Genomic DNA, 14600 nt, shown 5'->3' with positions numbered 1-14600 from the left:
TCTTGTCAATGCGTGAGATGAAGTGTTACAGGTCTATTCAAGTGTAGTAAAATGGAAGTACAGGTATTCCTTGTAGGTGATGTTTTAACCAGGTAGCAACTGCTGGAGCACAGCTTTCCTTTTAATAAACAGTTTTTTCTAGATTGCTGGTTCTGGGCTCTTCATGTCTTCTTGAGTTTGTCAACTCCATTAGCAGCAGTGCTGCTTCAAGGGTAATACCTACTTGCCCTCTGTTCTTCCTTTGTTGGGATACATTTGTTCTGCAACTAAGTTTGAAGCTACTAAATACATGCAGTGGAGCAACACTTGAAAAAACTATCATCTACCATCTCAAACACACAAAACTGCCTCTAGCAGAGGGGCTTTTTCAAGAAATCTATTCAGTGCAGTTCTTTCTCAAAGGCAAGGGTAGTACATGGAGTAGCCCTCTGCTAGACTGCCTACGCTGCGTGTTCAAGCTATTTTCAAAGCATTAAAAAAGCTGAGGGTGGGGAGAAGGATAAAATGTTTGCTAAGAAAACAACACCTATTTATCTCAAACGTGCAGCACAGTCACTCTAGCTGAGGTGCAGTGGTAAGAGACTGCACTTAGACTGCTGCCCTGGCCCTCGAGAAAGAGAATTCTAGCCTCGTTCCACTTCTGGGAAGAGCCTCTGCTAGAGCCTGTATTGCACATTTCAAATACTTTATTAATTGGAACCCTGCTTCCAAAAATAAACTAAACCTTTTCTCTCTTAATTACAGTCCCACATATACTTTTTTCAACTGATGGAACCATGCTTCCAAAACCAAACTCTCTCACATGCACAATAGGCTCTAATATACTGACCCTGTATTCCTATTTTTCTATCTTTTTTTTGGTGGCTAATGACCAAAGTGATTGTCTCTACCCTGTTTGAGTTGTTTCTGCTGTACAAACTCCTACTGCAGAGGAGTTTGAAATACAAAATAATGTATTTTTGTTCCAGTTATTTCCAATGACCTTTGTAATAAGGAAAAAAGACAACTTGGGGCAGGGGGAAGCTGTCTCTCCAACGCAAGTAGTAGCCACCTGTTCTGCAGAAGCTGGTACCAGTTTAGCATCGAAGGGATGTGACCTTGTGTTTTAGTTTAGGGACTGAGGTTGCCAACAGCTCTGTGGCATCGGGTTTGATAAGCTGTTACCTGCAGTGCCTGGAGGAGAGTGAAGCACGTTAACCTGGAGTTCTTAACAGTTTCACTGCTTTGCTGCTGTAGCTGAGAAAAATCCAACGCCACGCACAAATTATTACAAAGTCAGACTGAATTTATTACTCTCCAGCAATTAAAAAAAGGCAGAAGACAACGTCTAGACATTCTGTTGTTACTTAAGGGGCAGCAAAGCTTTGTATAATTCACATATGTAAAGTAATAAAAACATAACCTTCAGATCCTTACAGTCCAAAGGAAGGACAGACACTGGAAACATCTGCAGCTTCCCTCAGTAAACTACTGGTATGGCAGAGACCAACATAGTTACAGCAACATACCTATCTGTAATGATGTCAATTAGCTGCTTACATAATGATGTTACTTGATTGTTTTGACAAAAACATGGAAGCGGGCTAAGCTTGCCACAAACCAAGTCACAAATGGAACAATTCCCTCAGCACTGCATTTCTAGGACAATGCTGTTGTAAAAAAATGAAAGGAAAAAAAAAGAAAAAGAAGAAAATGTACAATAGTACATATATATTTTTATAGTAAACCAGTATCTGAACAGATTCAGTTTTCCCTCTTTTATTAAAGCATATACAGCTTTATAAAATAGAAACCTTCCAAAGGTCAAGTTCAAAAGTTTAGAAGAGGCTTTGCTAATTTTAAAGATAACAGCCAAAATCCCATTGCTCGTAGATGCCTTTTATTTTACCTCAACAGTTTTAGCCTTGGAAGGTGACCCATGAATTCGAGGAACGTGTTCTGTGTAAGCCCAGCAGCACCCACCCTGTCAACTGAAGACTCCTCCTCTGATGGGAATGGTCTCGTTCAGCCCATGTTCTATAAGTTTGATGTCCTCCAAATCATCCTTTATAATGCTGATTAGGTGACTCAGGCCTTCTTGCTGCTGCTTCAGATGCTGCAGACAGAGAGTTTAAAAACCAGCATGACCATAGTTCAACTTCACAGATTTTAAGTGATATTTCTCAGAGCTGCCATGTCCGGTGGCCTTGGCACATTGAAAAGCCTGGCACCATTTCTTTGGAAGGAAAACCAGCATTTTCTGCATTAATAGCCCAGACCCATAGACTGGCTTTGTACAACACCTTGATGCACTGTCACCGACGACAATAAAAAGGACTTCATCATCAAACAATTACAAAAATATATGACATTCTAGATGCACCTTCCACGTTAGTGCAGAGCTGGGTTAAATTATCAAGTTCAAAGAGTATCTCAGGATTCTACCCAGTAAGACTTACCTGCTTGATTTCCCTCAAGAGGTCTGCATCTATGTAATAGCGCTCTTCGGCCCGCACTGCTCCAAAGTGGTTTTGCATCCTGATTTGGGACATGAGCTCATTCAGTCTGCCCTGGGAAGAAAAACAGGCTTCCATCAAATGCAAATCATCTACATCTGTCAGAGCTCCAGCATGTACCACTCCTTGAGTCACCAGGGCAAGAAGCACTGCCACTCATGTCATTTTTAATTTATTTTATTTATTTATTTTTAAGCTATGCAAAGGGCAAGTAACTCCAACACTTTTAAGAACTCAAAATACTTAAATACCTATCAGTCACGCAGCAAAGAGCATGGTGCTACAACCTAGTAACACTGCTGGACTTGCAAGAGCTTTCCACAACATATGTACATGCACAGGAAAACTTACATTCTTTTGTAGATTTTTTTGCAAAAAACCAGTTGTTGGTATAATTCTATGAACTACTCACCTTGAACTGTGTAGGTGCATTAAGTTCACACTGAATGGTATCTAACTGTACACGAAGCTGCTCTTCGTCTGCTTGAATGGCATAACCACTTTTCCTTTGGATCTCCTGCTTTATTAACACCTATAAAAGAAACCTTTGAGGTTCATTAGAGCAAGCTTTGCCCACCTCTGTCCCCACCAGCCCATCCACATGTCTTTTTGTCCTTCCTCCAGCACATATCTCATCGGATTTGTTCTGTCATGTCGTCTGCTGCTCTGAGACCTCAGGGCAGTCCCGTAACTTCTAAGTGACAGAGAAGGTTCTCAAAGTAGTAAGACGTCCTGCGCACCAAACAGCTCCGCCTCTTACTTAAAGTCATACCATTTAGATTAAGTCAGAATTTCATTTTCATGCACAAGACTGCACAGGTCACCCTGCCCCCTCTCAGTTTGTGCTCTGGCACCAGAGACTGCGTGTCAGAACGAGTTGTTTAGACCATCCGTGTTACCTGTAATGTCCTGTGAGAAAGAGCCATCAGTTTCCTTTTGTACTGTGCAATTTTTGCCATAGTTGTCGTTTGGTTTTTCTGCAGCTCACTGATATCTTCTGATATTATCTGAAGAGGAGATGCAGTCAGTTAAAAATCATAAAGAGTTTCTGGTAACAGAACACTTTAGTCCTGATTTCAAACCAGGAGTTTCAAAACAGTACTCCATCCAGCAACTGAGTGGCCTCGCCAAAGATGCTTTCAGAAAGCTTTTCACTAGACCCCTACTATTCTGGTTTCTATTTATTTTCATATACAACTTGTATTTTCAGAAGGCATCAGAAAACTGTGTGCCCAAATTAGAATCTGAGACAGTGCAACTTAATTCAGCTGGTTTGAATTAGCCTGTAACAACACAGCAAGCTTGGATCTGGGAAAAAAAAAACCCATAAAACCAAAAGCCTAAATGTACCGCTCTGGTTTTGGGCAGAAGATGTAATTAAGAAATGTTTTAAGAAGTAGTGATAAGAGTAACAGCCCCATGCACATAGTTCCAGTTTAACTTCTCAACACACAGGAAGCATGGGGGGAGGCTCGTTTAACAGCACATCCTTTGTCAACGGCAGCCAGTCATGATAAATATGAGAAACCTTACATCTAATCGAGTTTGATGCTGTTTGGTCATCTGATCTTGGACCTTCAATCTTCTCAACAGTTCCTTGAAACCCACCATTGGCACAGGAATAAGCCTACGAGAATATAAATATTTCTTACAACACATTTTTATATTAGACACATGGTATGGAGTAATAATTATGAATATAACCTGAACTTACAGTTGATCTTGACCTATTATTAATTAAGTTAATATATAAACATATCTTGTTGCACTAAGTTCTACTGTCCTCACTATTCTTAACAACCTGTTCCTTTTTCATAAAGAAATCAGCCTAAGTTATTTGTAACCACACCACAACTCGAAATCATGCAAGGAAGGCTCTTGAACCTGACAACTCTTAAGTGCCTAAAGGGTACAGGGATTAGACAGGCATTTCTAGTAACCCTCACTGCTTCAGTACTTGACAAGTTATTCACTAGTAAGTTTCTTACAAGTTACCTGAAGGGTACTATACTAGATTATGGATTTCTCTCCTTTCCAAGTCTCTGTGTAATAGTTGGATGAACTATTAGACTTACTTGTCAGGATCAGGATTATCAACTTTGGCTTGTTCCCATATAATAGGATCAACACCTTAAAAAAAACCCAAACAAACACATTTTTAGTATGGAGAGATGTGAAGAGATATCACAACTTACAGCTGTTTAACATGACAAATACTAGAAAATACCCAAACCCTATGAACTATGCTGACCTGAACGACTGTTATATGATTTAAGGTTAATTAAACAAGGGTAGTTCTTAAAAGTCTTGTTCCTGGACTGTGGCAGCAGGTTCAGTCCAAAAGGCTGCCAAGTACTTCTACTGGCTTGAAGGAATGGGAAAGAACAACCCATAGGTGATCAAATTGGACAATCCATACTCAAAAGGGAAAAACTCCCATTGTTTCCACTGTATGTCACACTGGGGTCATCTTTCCTCTTCAAGTTGCTTATGGTATTTTAAAAAAAAGAAAAAAAAATTAAAAATCAGTAATTAAATGATCAAAGTACCAAACCAATTGACAAAATAATCCAAGTAGGAATTATCATGGTTCCTAACAGGATGTGCTTCAGGATTTTATCTGTTGACAGAACAGTTGCTTATTTTGTCACGAACTGCTTCATTGGGTAAATACATAAAAATAAAAGCAGCCTAATCATCCTGCAACATGATCAGCATCAACATCATGACCCAAGTTATCACCTTCTTCAAATCTCACCACAGATCAGGGCATATAATGCACATACCTAGGCATGTAGGAAAAAACCAAGACGATACTGAAAGGGAAACAGTTGAGTTTCTGACCAGAGAGACATGCAAAAAGTAAAAAAAATCACTGGTAATTTAAGAATTTCAGGCCAGCTTGAAGAGGAGACCAGAACAACCAGCTACCACAACATTCTTCACTGCACCACACTCCAGGTCATTCCTGATGAAACACACTACCTTTTATACCAAAAGTCATCTCTCCTGGTGTGACTGCTTCTCTAGAGCTCACCTTTAACACCTCTTCTTGCACATCTTACTGCTTGATTAGCCAGCCCATAAACTCAGCCTCCTTCTCAGCCACGGACTAACAAGCTGTGCCCAACCACTGTCACACAGGCCTTATGATACCCCTCTGATATTCAAGAAAGCCAACTTGCTTGTGCACAGAGCAACTACTTCTCCCCGACACCGCAGCAGCTGGAAGACACTGCTGCTTGTCTCTAATTTTTCTGCAAGAGCAGCCCAAGTTCTTCTGGCAATCCAGATATCACAACCTTTGCTGTGTTTTTAAATGCTGCGGTCTTACTGAACATGCTACATATTGTCTGCTGGAAACCACAGGCTGCTTTCCCTGATCCACTGCAGGGAGTTCAGTACAAGTGCTACAGGCTATACTGTATAGACTTAGAGAATAAGCTACAATAAACTAACAAAGCAAGTTTAGCTACAGTTAAAACAAAGCTGTACAAGTACTACCTGTGGCCACGTATACAGGCTAAGCGACCCCCCTCAAAAACAAGGAAGTCAATACAGGACACGATTATTCTCATATTTAACTTTTTTTTCCTTATTTGGACAAGTTGAAGTGATTTATGATGGCTAAATCACACAGTATGGTGTTGTGTGGCATATTACTGATAAATCATAACTATCTTGGTGGAGTACACAGGGAAAAGCAGCTGTAATTAAAACCACTACGTCAGTATGCCAGAATGCCTTGGCAACTCTTGTAGTTTTAAAAAGCGTTTTCCAATGGGCTGACACCTGCATTTTCCCCAAGAGACCCAAAAAAGCCACGTACCAGCAGGAGGGTTCTGCAGGAGCTGTTTGACTTGTGCTGGGGAAAGCTCTGTTCTGGCCATGGAGAGGCTGACCCCCAGCTGCTGCAGGGATGATTTTATGTTGGCTTGTTCAAAGTGGGCGTAGAGGGTCGTTGCAGGAACTCTCCTCGAAGTACCGTTGGGCGAGCGCTCCACGACATAGATGATCACTTCTGTCCTGAGCAAGGCAAAATGTGTACTGTCAGAAAAAGGCAACCACTGTACAGAAACTAACACAAGAAAGGACAATTCTAAACCAAAGTTACCGCTTCTCCCAGCTGACTGTTAACTTCCTTTAGCTAACTGAGATATAAAGTACCAGAAAATGTAGGGTTTGACACTGCAAGGCAGAAAGAGGAAAGCTGTAAATACCCTGCAAAATTACATTTCCCCTCCCAGTTTTAACAACTGTATTATATGGTGATATTCAGGGATAAGGACAGGGAACTGCTGGAGAGAGTCCAGCACAGAGCCACCAAGATGATGAAGGGAGTGGAGCATCTCCCTGCTGAGGAAAGGCTGAGGGAGCTGGGGCTCTTTAGCTTGGAGAAGAGGAGGCTGAGGGGTGACCTCATTAATGTTTATAAATATGTTCAGGGTGAATGTCAGGAGGATGGAGCCAGGCTCTTCTCAGTGATGCCCAATGGTAGGACAAGGGGCAGTGGGTGTGAGCTGGAACACAGGAGGTTCCACTTAAACTTGAGAAGAAACTTCTTTCCAGTGAGGGTGACAGAGCCCTGGGACAGGCTGCCCAGGGAGGGGGTGGAGTCTCCTTCTCTGGAGACATTCAAGACCAGCCCGGACGCCTTCCTGTGTGATCTCATTTAGGTTCCTGCTTTGGCAGGGGGATTGGACTGGATGATCTTTCGAGGTCCCTTCCAATCCCCGACATCCTGTGATTCTGTGATTTGTACTACACTAAGAATAACCTCAAATCTTTGGTCTTTAAAAAAGAATGACCAAACTGTGGGAAAGTAAAAAGAAGCAGAAACATCAGGGTGCTGAAATACTTCAGGCAGACTAGTCTGAGGCCCCCAAACAAGTCAAAGCAGGCAGCCCTCTAACATAACACATGCAGAACAAGCCTGCTCAGCTAGCCTTGGAACAGCTTTCCCACGGAAACAAACATCTGCCATATGAAACACTGCAAACACCCTACTGCTATACACCCCAATGCCCTTTCAGGTGACCAAGTGAAGAACACCACAGAGCTCCTAAAATACTAAGTACTTATCCCACCCTCATGGTTAGCATCCTCATCTCCAATTCTTGCTGCTGAGCAGGGTCTGGAGAAGCCTATTTCCTGAGCTGAGGTCCTCAGCTGGGCACTCCAGCAAAAGCCAGTAACATACACAGGAAAGATACTGGACTTAAAGCCTTAAGAAAAAGCAACACGAAGGAATGAGAGACACGAAATCAAACTCAGGATGAACACATATAAAATCAAGGAGAAAGAGAGGCAAAGTAGAGTGAGCATCAACCCCTTATAACATGCAATACTGAATAAAAAGGCAAAACTGCATCAAAGTTCCCATACTGGTCATCTGGCATCGTTCTAACACCTTCCACGTTGACAGTGAGGGTCTGGTTTCCTCCCAGAATTTTGTGTAGTGATTCTACGAGCTGCTGCTGCTGGCTTCGAATATCTGTTTCTTTTCTGTTGAAGACCAAGACCACGAAGCCATCTTCATCTTTGTTGTTGGGCATTAAACTGTAACCCACAGCCTGCAAATAAACAACAAAAGCTGTGGATATTTCACTTAGCAAAAGCTATGTGGCATGAAGGTGGTGAGCTGCTAATCTGCTCACTTTTTAGAGCAACTGGTTCAAAGTTTAAGTTATAATGTATTCAGAGATACTGAAACATAAAAATCAATCCCCCTTTAAAATGTTATCTCACAAGGCCACCAGTAGAGCAGCTTCTGAAGCAGTTCAGATTTTTACAAAAAGTTTGTAAGTATCCATTCCCCATGCTGATACCAGTCTGGACTATTTTACAAATTTACAGTTTTTCTAAGTTACAAAAGGAACCAGAGGACCAGACTTGAATACAGAAAAATTCCTACGGTTCGAGAAGAGTTTTACAACATCACATTTTCAGATCTCTGAATGAAAAACAGTTACTGATATAACCTAATTGAAAGATAAGCCAACCATAAACCTGTATGGACTTCTTAGCATTTTCCTTCTGTAGATCTGGACAGATTTTGCCTGGCAGTACAAATCAGAGCATGGACACAAACATCCCTACTAGCTAAGACATGCATCAGGTAAGGTCATCTCACCAGAATTTGGGAGAGCCAACTTTCCTTATGTTAACAAATGTCATGTTCTCTTTGTACAGTTAACAAATGTCATGTTCTCTTTGTACAGTTGCTTCTGAAGTTTAATGTTGTCTCTATCCTTGCTGTGACAAAGCTGTAGGAAGGCGAGATGTTTAACTCAACATCATCAGCTAATACAGGGACACTTGTTGCCATCTGTGCTAAGTAACAGCACGTTTTCCCCGTCTCAAAAAAAATCCCCTCTTGACTCCTGTGTAAACTCCACATGATGTGTAAGAAAGACCTGATCTGTTAACTCATGACAAGCACAAGTGGATGGGCACTTTTCAGCTCATCTTGCCTATGAACTGTGGCACCAACGTATCACTGGTGACAGCAGGTGCTTTTTAAGGCCCTGACACTGCACGTGGCTGACTTGCACATGATTTAAGCCATCTTTCTGAGGCCTCAAAAAAAACCCTACACCAAAAAAAACCCCAAACAAACCAACTTTCAAACAATCACCTGCTGTTCTTTCAGTGCATCCCTTTCACCTTCATAGCTGTGAAAGAGGCCCACACTCTGGGGAAAGACTTGCCTGTACACAGAAGATGAAATCTAATCATGTGCAAAGTTGTGCTAAGACCACTCATACAAGACTCCTCCGGTATTTGGGTTTAAAATTAATTAAAAAATATTTCACAATTTCCTTGTGAAATTAAGTATATGCAAACAGTAAGAGATTTTTTACTTTGTTTACTTCACATACCTTAGAAGCACACTTGCCTTGGTTCTGCATGCTTCCCATTTGCTCTAGAGCTGGAATTGTGTACAAGTGGATTCCCTGAACACCTGTGAAACCCTTCAGGTAATGCTTCATTCTTATCAGACATCTGATGCTTACAGAGGCAATAAACCAAATTAGCTTAAGACACTTTGTTCTGATACCTGTGCTACCAACTTCTCCACTGTTTTTCATAGGCATCCATCACTGCTAGCATGCACTGAACTTTGGAGTATTTCACTTAAGGCATGTGAATTTATAATGGCATTAGTAATAGGGACATTCATAATGCCATCAAGCCACAGGGACAAAAGCAAACCTAGTACGTGGCACTGCCTAACTTGAAAGGAAAACTCCTCCTTTTGGTAAATGAGACTTGAAAATAACCCATTTTGCATTGCGTAACTTATTCTTAGGAATTTTTTGATTGTTAACCAATTAAATTGAATTTTTCTTCCCCAAGTCAAGTGTGTTTTGCCCATGACTGTAATTGGTGAGTGAGCCCTCCCTGTCCTCATTCTGACCCACGAGCCCTTTGTTATGTGTTTTCTCCCCATCTCACCGGTGGTGGCGAGGGGAGTGGTGGTGGCGAGCAAGCACCTGTGGTTTTAAACCACCACAATATTCAAGATAACACCTAAAAAAGTTCTGTTTGGTAACAGAAACCAAACATTTCTTAGGCAGGCACTCAGTTGCTGCCAAGATTTTATAAAAGTGTCATAATGTGCATAATCAAAATTAGTCTTAATTAGGTATTAACCTACATTCAGGTTAGAAAGTTTGCACTTCAAAAGAATCAGCTTGGGAAAGGAGGGTATCACCACGCCTGACCCAAATCCACTCTGAAGTCTGAAGCTTAGCAAGAAAGTCAGCAGGCGTGAGATTTGCGGAGGATGAAGAGCTACATATTATTTGTTGACACGAGAAGCGAGATTGGGAACTGCTGACGATACCATAGAAGGAATGGAGTCAGCTTTAGCACTGGCAAGGATAAAGACAGAAGAAAGCTGAAGGATGGTGTATTTAAAATGGCATCCAAGGGCCAGGTTCAGAGAGGGTTTTTCTAATGTAGGCAAAGCGATGAAGAAAGACCCTGAAGTTCTTATTCCAGATGTTAACATTCGTTCCTTTCAGATGTGGAGGTTATTTTAAATAGTTTCTCTAATTCTGTAACCTAAACAAATACACATTAATACTCATTTCCAGACATCTGCTTCAACCACACACGCCCTAGTCTGAATGCTATCACAGAATACTGTTTCAGAATACTCTTAACAGTAAGAAAATCTGATTTAACATTCTTGAGCAACTGAGCAAGCAGAGTAACTGCTTCAGAACTGTTTGTGGCAGCTGAACAATTCCCCACCTTAAACCTGCAAAAGGGGTTTTCTTGAGTGAACTCCACGGGGGCGATGTTGTTGTTGAAGTACCCTTTGCCTGTTCCCCAGAAGGCCTGGAGCTGGTTCCATTTTGCCAAAATAGCGTCTCTCTCATCTCCTAGGAGTGTGGGAGCGGAGAGGGCACTGGCTGTATTGATGAGCTGGTTTGACTGGGCGGGTGTCTGAGCAGGTTGGCTGAACAAGCCACTTCCTAATGCTGTGTTGGATGAAGAAAAACACATTAACTCCTTTAGCAACCACGAGAGATTCACTTGCTAACATGTACCATCCGTGTGTCATTGGTATCACGTCTTGTCACATTTTGAGAAGCAAAATAAATACACAATTTTGTATCAGATAATGTTTTTTAAAAGTGCCTTTTTACACCCAATCTTCATTAGCAACAGAAGTTCCTGAATGCTGAATCAGAATAAAAGATTTATTATTTTTTCTTTAAACAAGACATCCACATTCACCCATAGCATCATCTGGGACCTTTGAGATCTGAATCTGAAGGGTAGTTTTGCTATTATAAATTCAGTGTACTCAGAGCCTGGAGCTGGTCACTATCCAACTAAACATTTAAACTAAATTCAACGCTGTTTTTCTCCCCTTTCTAGTAATGCCATGACTGCCAACATCAACTCTACAACTACTCTTTCCACTGCTGCCAAACCAAAGGGGTGAATACAAGCTCAGCAACTTGCTTGAGCTCTAGTTTAAGAAAAAGGCAAGGGCTGCAAATGTAGGCATGTCAAAAGCCAGATTTCTGAGCCATCTCCATCAATCAAGAGTTAAGTGTAACAGCCTCCTTTGAGAACGCAATTCTGTCCCACTCCTTACTGCAGCCTTATGCTTTCGTTGCTAAGGAAGGGCTTACATGAAATCAAGAGCAGGCCATACTTACTGGTCTGTTGCTGCTGGGTACCGAAGCCTCCAAAGCCCAGCCCAGTTCCCAACCCACTACCCAAGCCAGTTCCAGTTCCTGTGCCAAAACTAGTACCAAATCCAAAGCCTTTATTCTGGGTAGTGCCAAAGAGCCCTGGGGAAATAAACAAAGAATTGTTGAGGAAAAAAAAAGGAGAACAGTACCTGTGAAATGCAAAACATCATTGTGAAGGGCTGATGCCCTGCTGTTCACTCTAAAGCAAATACTTTCAGACTTGTGCTCTCTTACCACTGGTGCCTGTGTTGGTAGGAGCAGAAAAACTAAATGCTGGAGCCGCAGTGGTGGTAGTTGTCCCGAATCCTCCGAATGCACCTAACAAACAAAGTTTGCAAGTAAGGCAGATGGCACGTTGTGAGCAGCAGCTGTGCATAACGTGACAGTAAACCGCACGCTTCGAGGGGTGTCATGAAGAGGTGCTGACAGATGGATGTATTATGTTACAAGCACGTAGTTCACATGGATCATGGGTATTGAGTTCATTCTCTGAGGAAATGGGGGAGAAAAGATGATCCAAACTGCCAATACATCTATGGTGTGTCAAGAAAGCAAATAAAAAAGCAGCAGTTAACTAACATCCTGCTCCTCTACCAGCAGGATATGCTTTCCTTAGTGACAGACATGACTAGTAATACTGTTTCTGAGATTCACTCTCAGGAATACTTCTAGTCCAAGTTGTTGCTGTGTGTTTAATAAATGATCTAATGTTTAGTGAGCTTTTTAAACACTCTTAACCTCTTCAGAGCAAAACCAGAAACCAATCAGGTAAAGCCTGAGGCTGGGGTGCACACAATTGCTGTGCCTACATGGGAATGCTGTCACAGGAACAATTTCCTGCCACACACAGGTAAAACTCTACGAGGTCTTTTTTTTTTAAGCCTACTTTCCCTATCATCATCCCCATTAAATCTCTTTCTGAGGTTCAACCACTATCAGAGGAAGAAGAATGCAAAAGCAATCAGCCTTCCTCAAACTTTCAGGCAAACCAGTCACTGGTTAGCAGGTGGAGACCTGAGTGAGGGCCTGAGCTCCACAGAAACCCATCTTCACGTTTGCACCCTTAGAAGAGGTGCCCCAAACTGGTTTTACATGCATTCAAATAAAGAAAGACAGTTTGCCACAAAAGATTTGTCAAAAAGACACTGTGACTGCTAATTCACATGTCAATAGCAAAAAAAGGGGAAAAAAAAGTCTCTTAAGACCTACTACACTTACAATCCTCTAGTATACACACCAAATAAAAAGCTTAAACCAAAGCTGACGTGCAATCACATTTTATTTTCATTAAACAAACATCTTAATGAGAGTGGATATATAAAGTTGTTCTCCGCAACATGCAAGTTTCAGTCCTACCACCGAGAGTGAAACCCTAGCTGGAGTACTGTCAGATGACACAATTTTTAGGTAGTTTTGTACTCACAACTGTTTAGTCTTCCTTTCTTAAAAAAGGATCTAAGAGTGCAAATTGCTAAACAAAATTAAATATCCAAGTTGTCTTCTGGAGCAGTTCAAATTCAGGTAAAGAAATACAGTCCAATAGCATTCACACCAAATAAAACCAAAACCAGATCCCTCGAGTGCATGGAACAGGTAAGAGTGTGCTAACACAGGGAGCGATGACACTGTGGAATGAATATAACTCCTATACGAGCAGCGGCAACCAGACCCCGTGGGCTGATTCTACAAGAGTAAAAGCCTTAGAAATCCAAACAGCTCATCATTTTTATATGGAATGGAAAAGATTTAACTTGAAATTATCATCAGCCGATCGCTCAGAACGGATGGATCTAAATGGGGGGCCGTGAATGGTTTTCTTAATCGATACCCAGCACAGACATCACGCAGGAGACCCTCCCAGAAGCGCGGAGAACCTCGCAAGGAGCGCCTGGGATGGGTGCAGAAGGGCGTTTAGGAAACAGAGATGACAGCGAGGGCTGTTCATTTTGTGCTGATCGTATAAAATTTGTTTCTCCACAGAAACTATTGAGGTGTAGTGCGTTCATGACAGCCGACAGAAGACCAATGAGGAGACACGGGGGAAGATGACAAACATGACGGCAGTAGTCCAAGAATCTCAGGTGGGGAAATGTGGTGTTAGGGACCAGCTCTGTAATTGTTGGTGATATCTCAACAGAGAATTGTCGTTGCTCTTTTGCTAGGTAATCAAGGCTCAATTTTAGACTGGGTCAGACTGGCAGGTTACCACAATTCATTTCCATTTCAGAGACTGAGTATTTGGCACGTGGTTATTTTCTGGCAACAGGTACTTCTTGACAACGGGTATTTCTTGAGAATTTAAGAGGCAAAAACCCCTACAAGCCTATAGTTTTCAAAGCCATTCCACTCTCAGAGCTTTTACCTCCAGTCTTCAGGTAATTCTTGGACCCCTGCTATTAACATTTATTACAGAACAAGGACTTATGCGTTATCTACCTGCACTTGCCAGACTGTTACCAAAATTGAATGGTGGAGTTGAGGTAGTGGAAACACCGAAATTCCCAATATTAAAATTCACTGCAGGATTAGCAGTTAATCCGAAACCCCCAAAATTAAACCCACTGGCAGTGGAGTTTGTAGTTTCAAGCCCACCAAATCCTGACAAGCGGGAAGCAGAAAAAGAGCAAGGTAACATTAGTTCTAAGTAAAAAGCAGGTTCAGAAAAGAAAAGCTAAAATATTTTTTCATCACTAAGGACAAGACAGGCATAGTTAAAAACAAGAGTAAAATATAAACTGGCATTAAGCATTATTTATTAGACATAAGGAGGACAGTTAAAAGCTTTCTGTTTAACCCGCTCTCCCTACATCACTGCTGTAAATGTAAATTTTTAACCATACTGCATATAAAGCAGCTAATGTATTTCCCATCTTATTTCAAAGCTATA

General features: G+C 41.5%; 1 protein-coding gene across 1 annotated transcript; it reads right to left on the bottom strand.

Moving 5' to 3' along the window:
* Nucleotides 1–1672: 1672 nt before the first annotated feature.
* NUP54 (nucleoporin 54) lies at nt 1673–14422 on the bottom strand. Its single transcript, XM_010170818.2, is given in 13 exon segments — nt 1673–2095; nt 2439–2549; nt 2908–3027; nt 3395–3502; nt 4029–4122; nt 4571–4625; nt 6325–6521; nt 7881–8068; nt 10758–10987; nt 11678–11812; nt 11948–12031; nt 14150–14371; nt 14374–14422. Coding segments are annotated over 13 exon segments (1722 nt in total). The 3' UTR covers nt 1673–1966.
* Between the last annotated feature and the right edge of the window lie 178 nt (nt 14423–14600).

Source organism: Antrostomus carolinensis, unplaced genomic scaffold, assembly GCF_000700745.2.
Source record: "Antrostomus carolinensis isolate BGI_N321 unplaced genomic scaffold, ASM70074v2 scaffold16286, whole genome shotgun sequence".
Classification (NCBI taxonomy): Eukaryota; Metazoa; Chordata; class Aves; order Caprimulgiformes; family Caprimulgidae; genus Antrostomus; species Antrostomus carolinensis.
The sequence above is the reverse complement of the archived record's forward strand: the minus strand, read 5'-3'. Positions and strand labels throughout refer to the sequence as shown.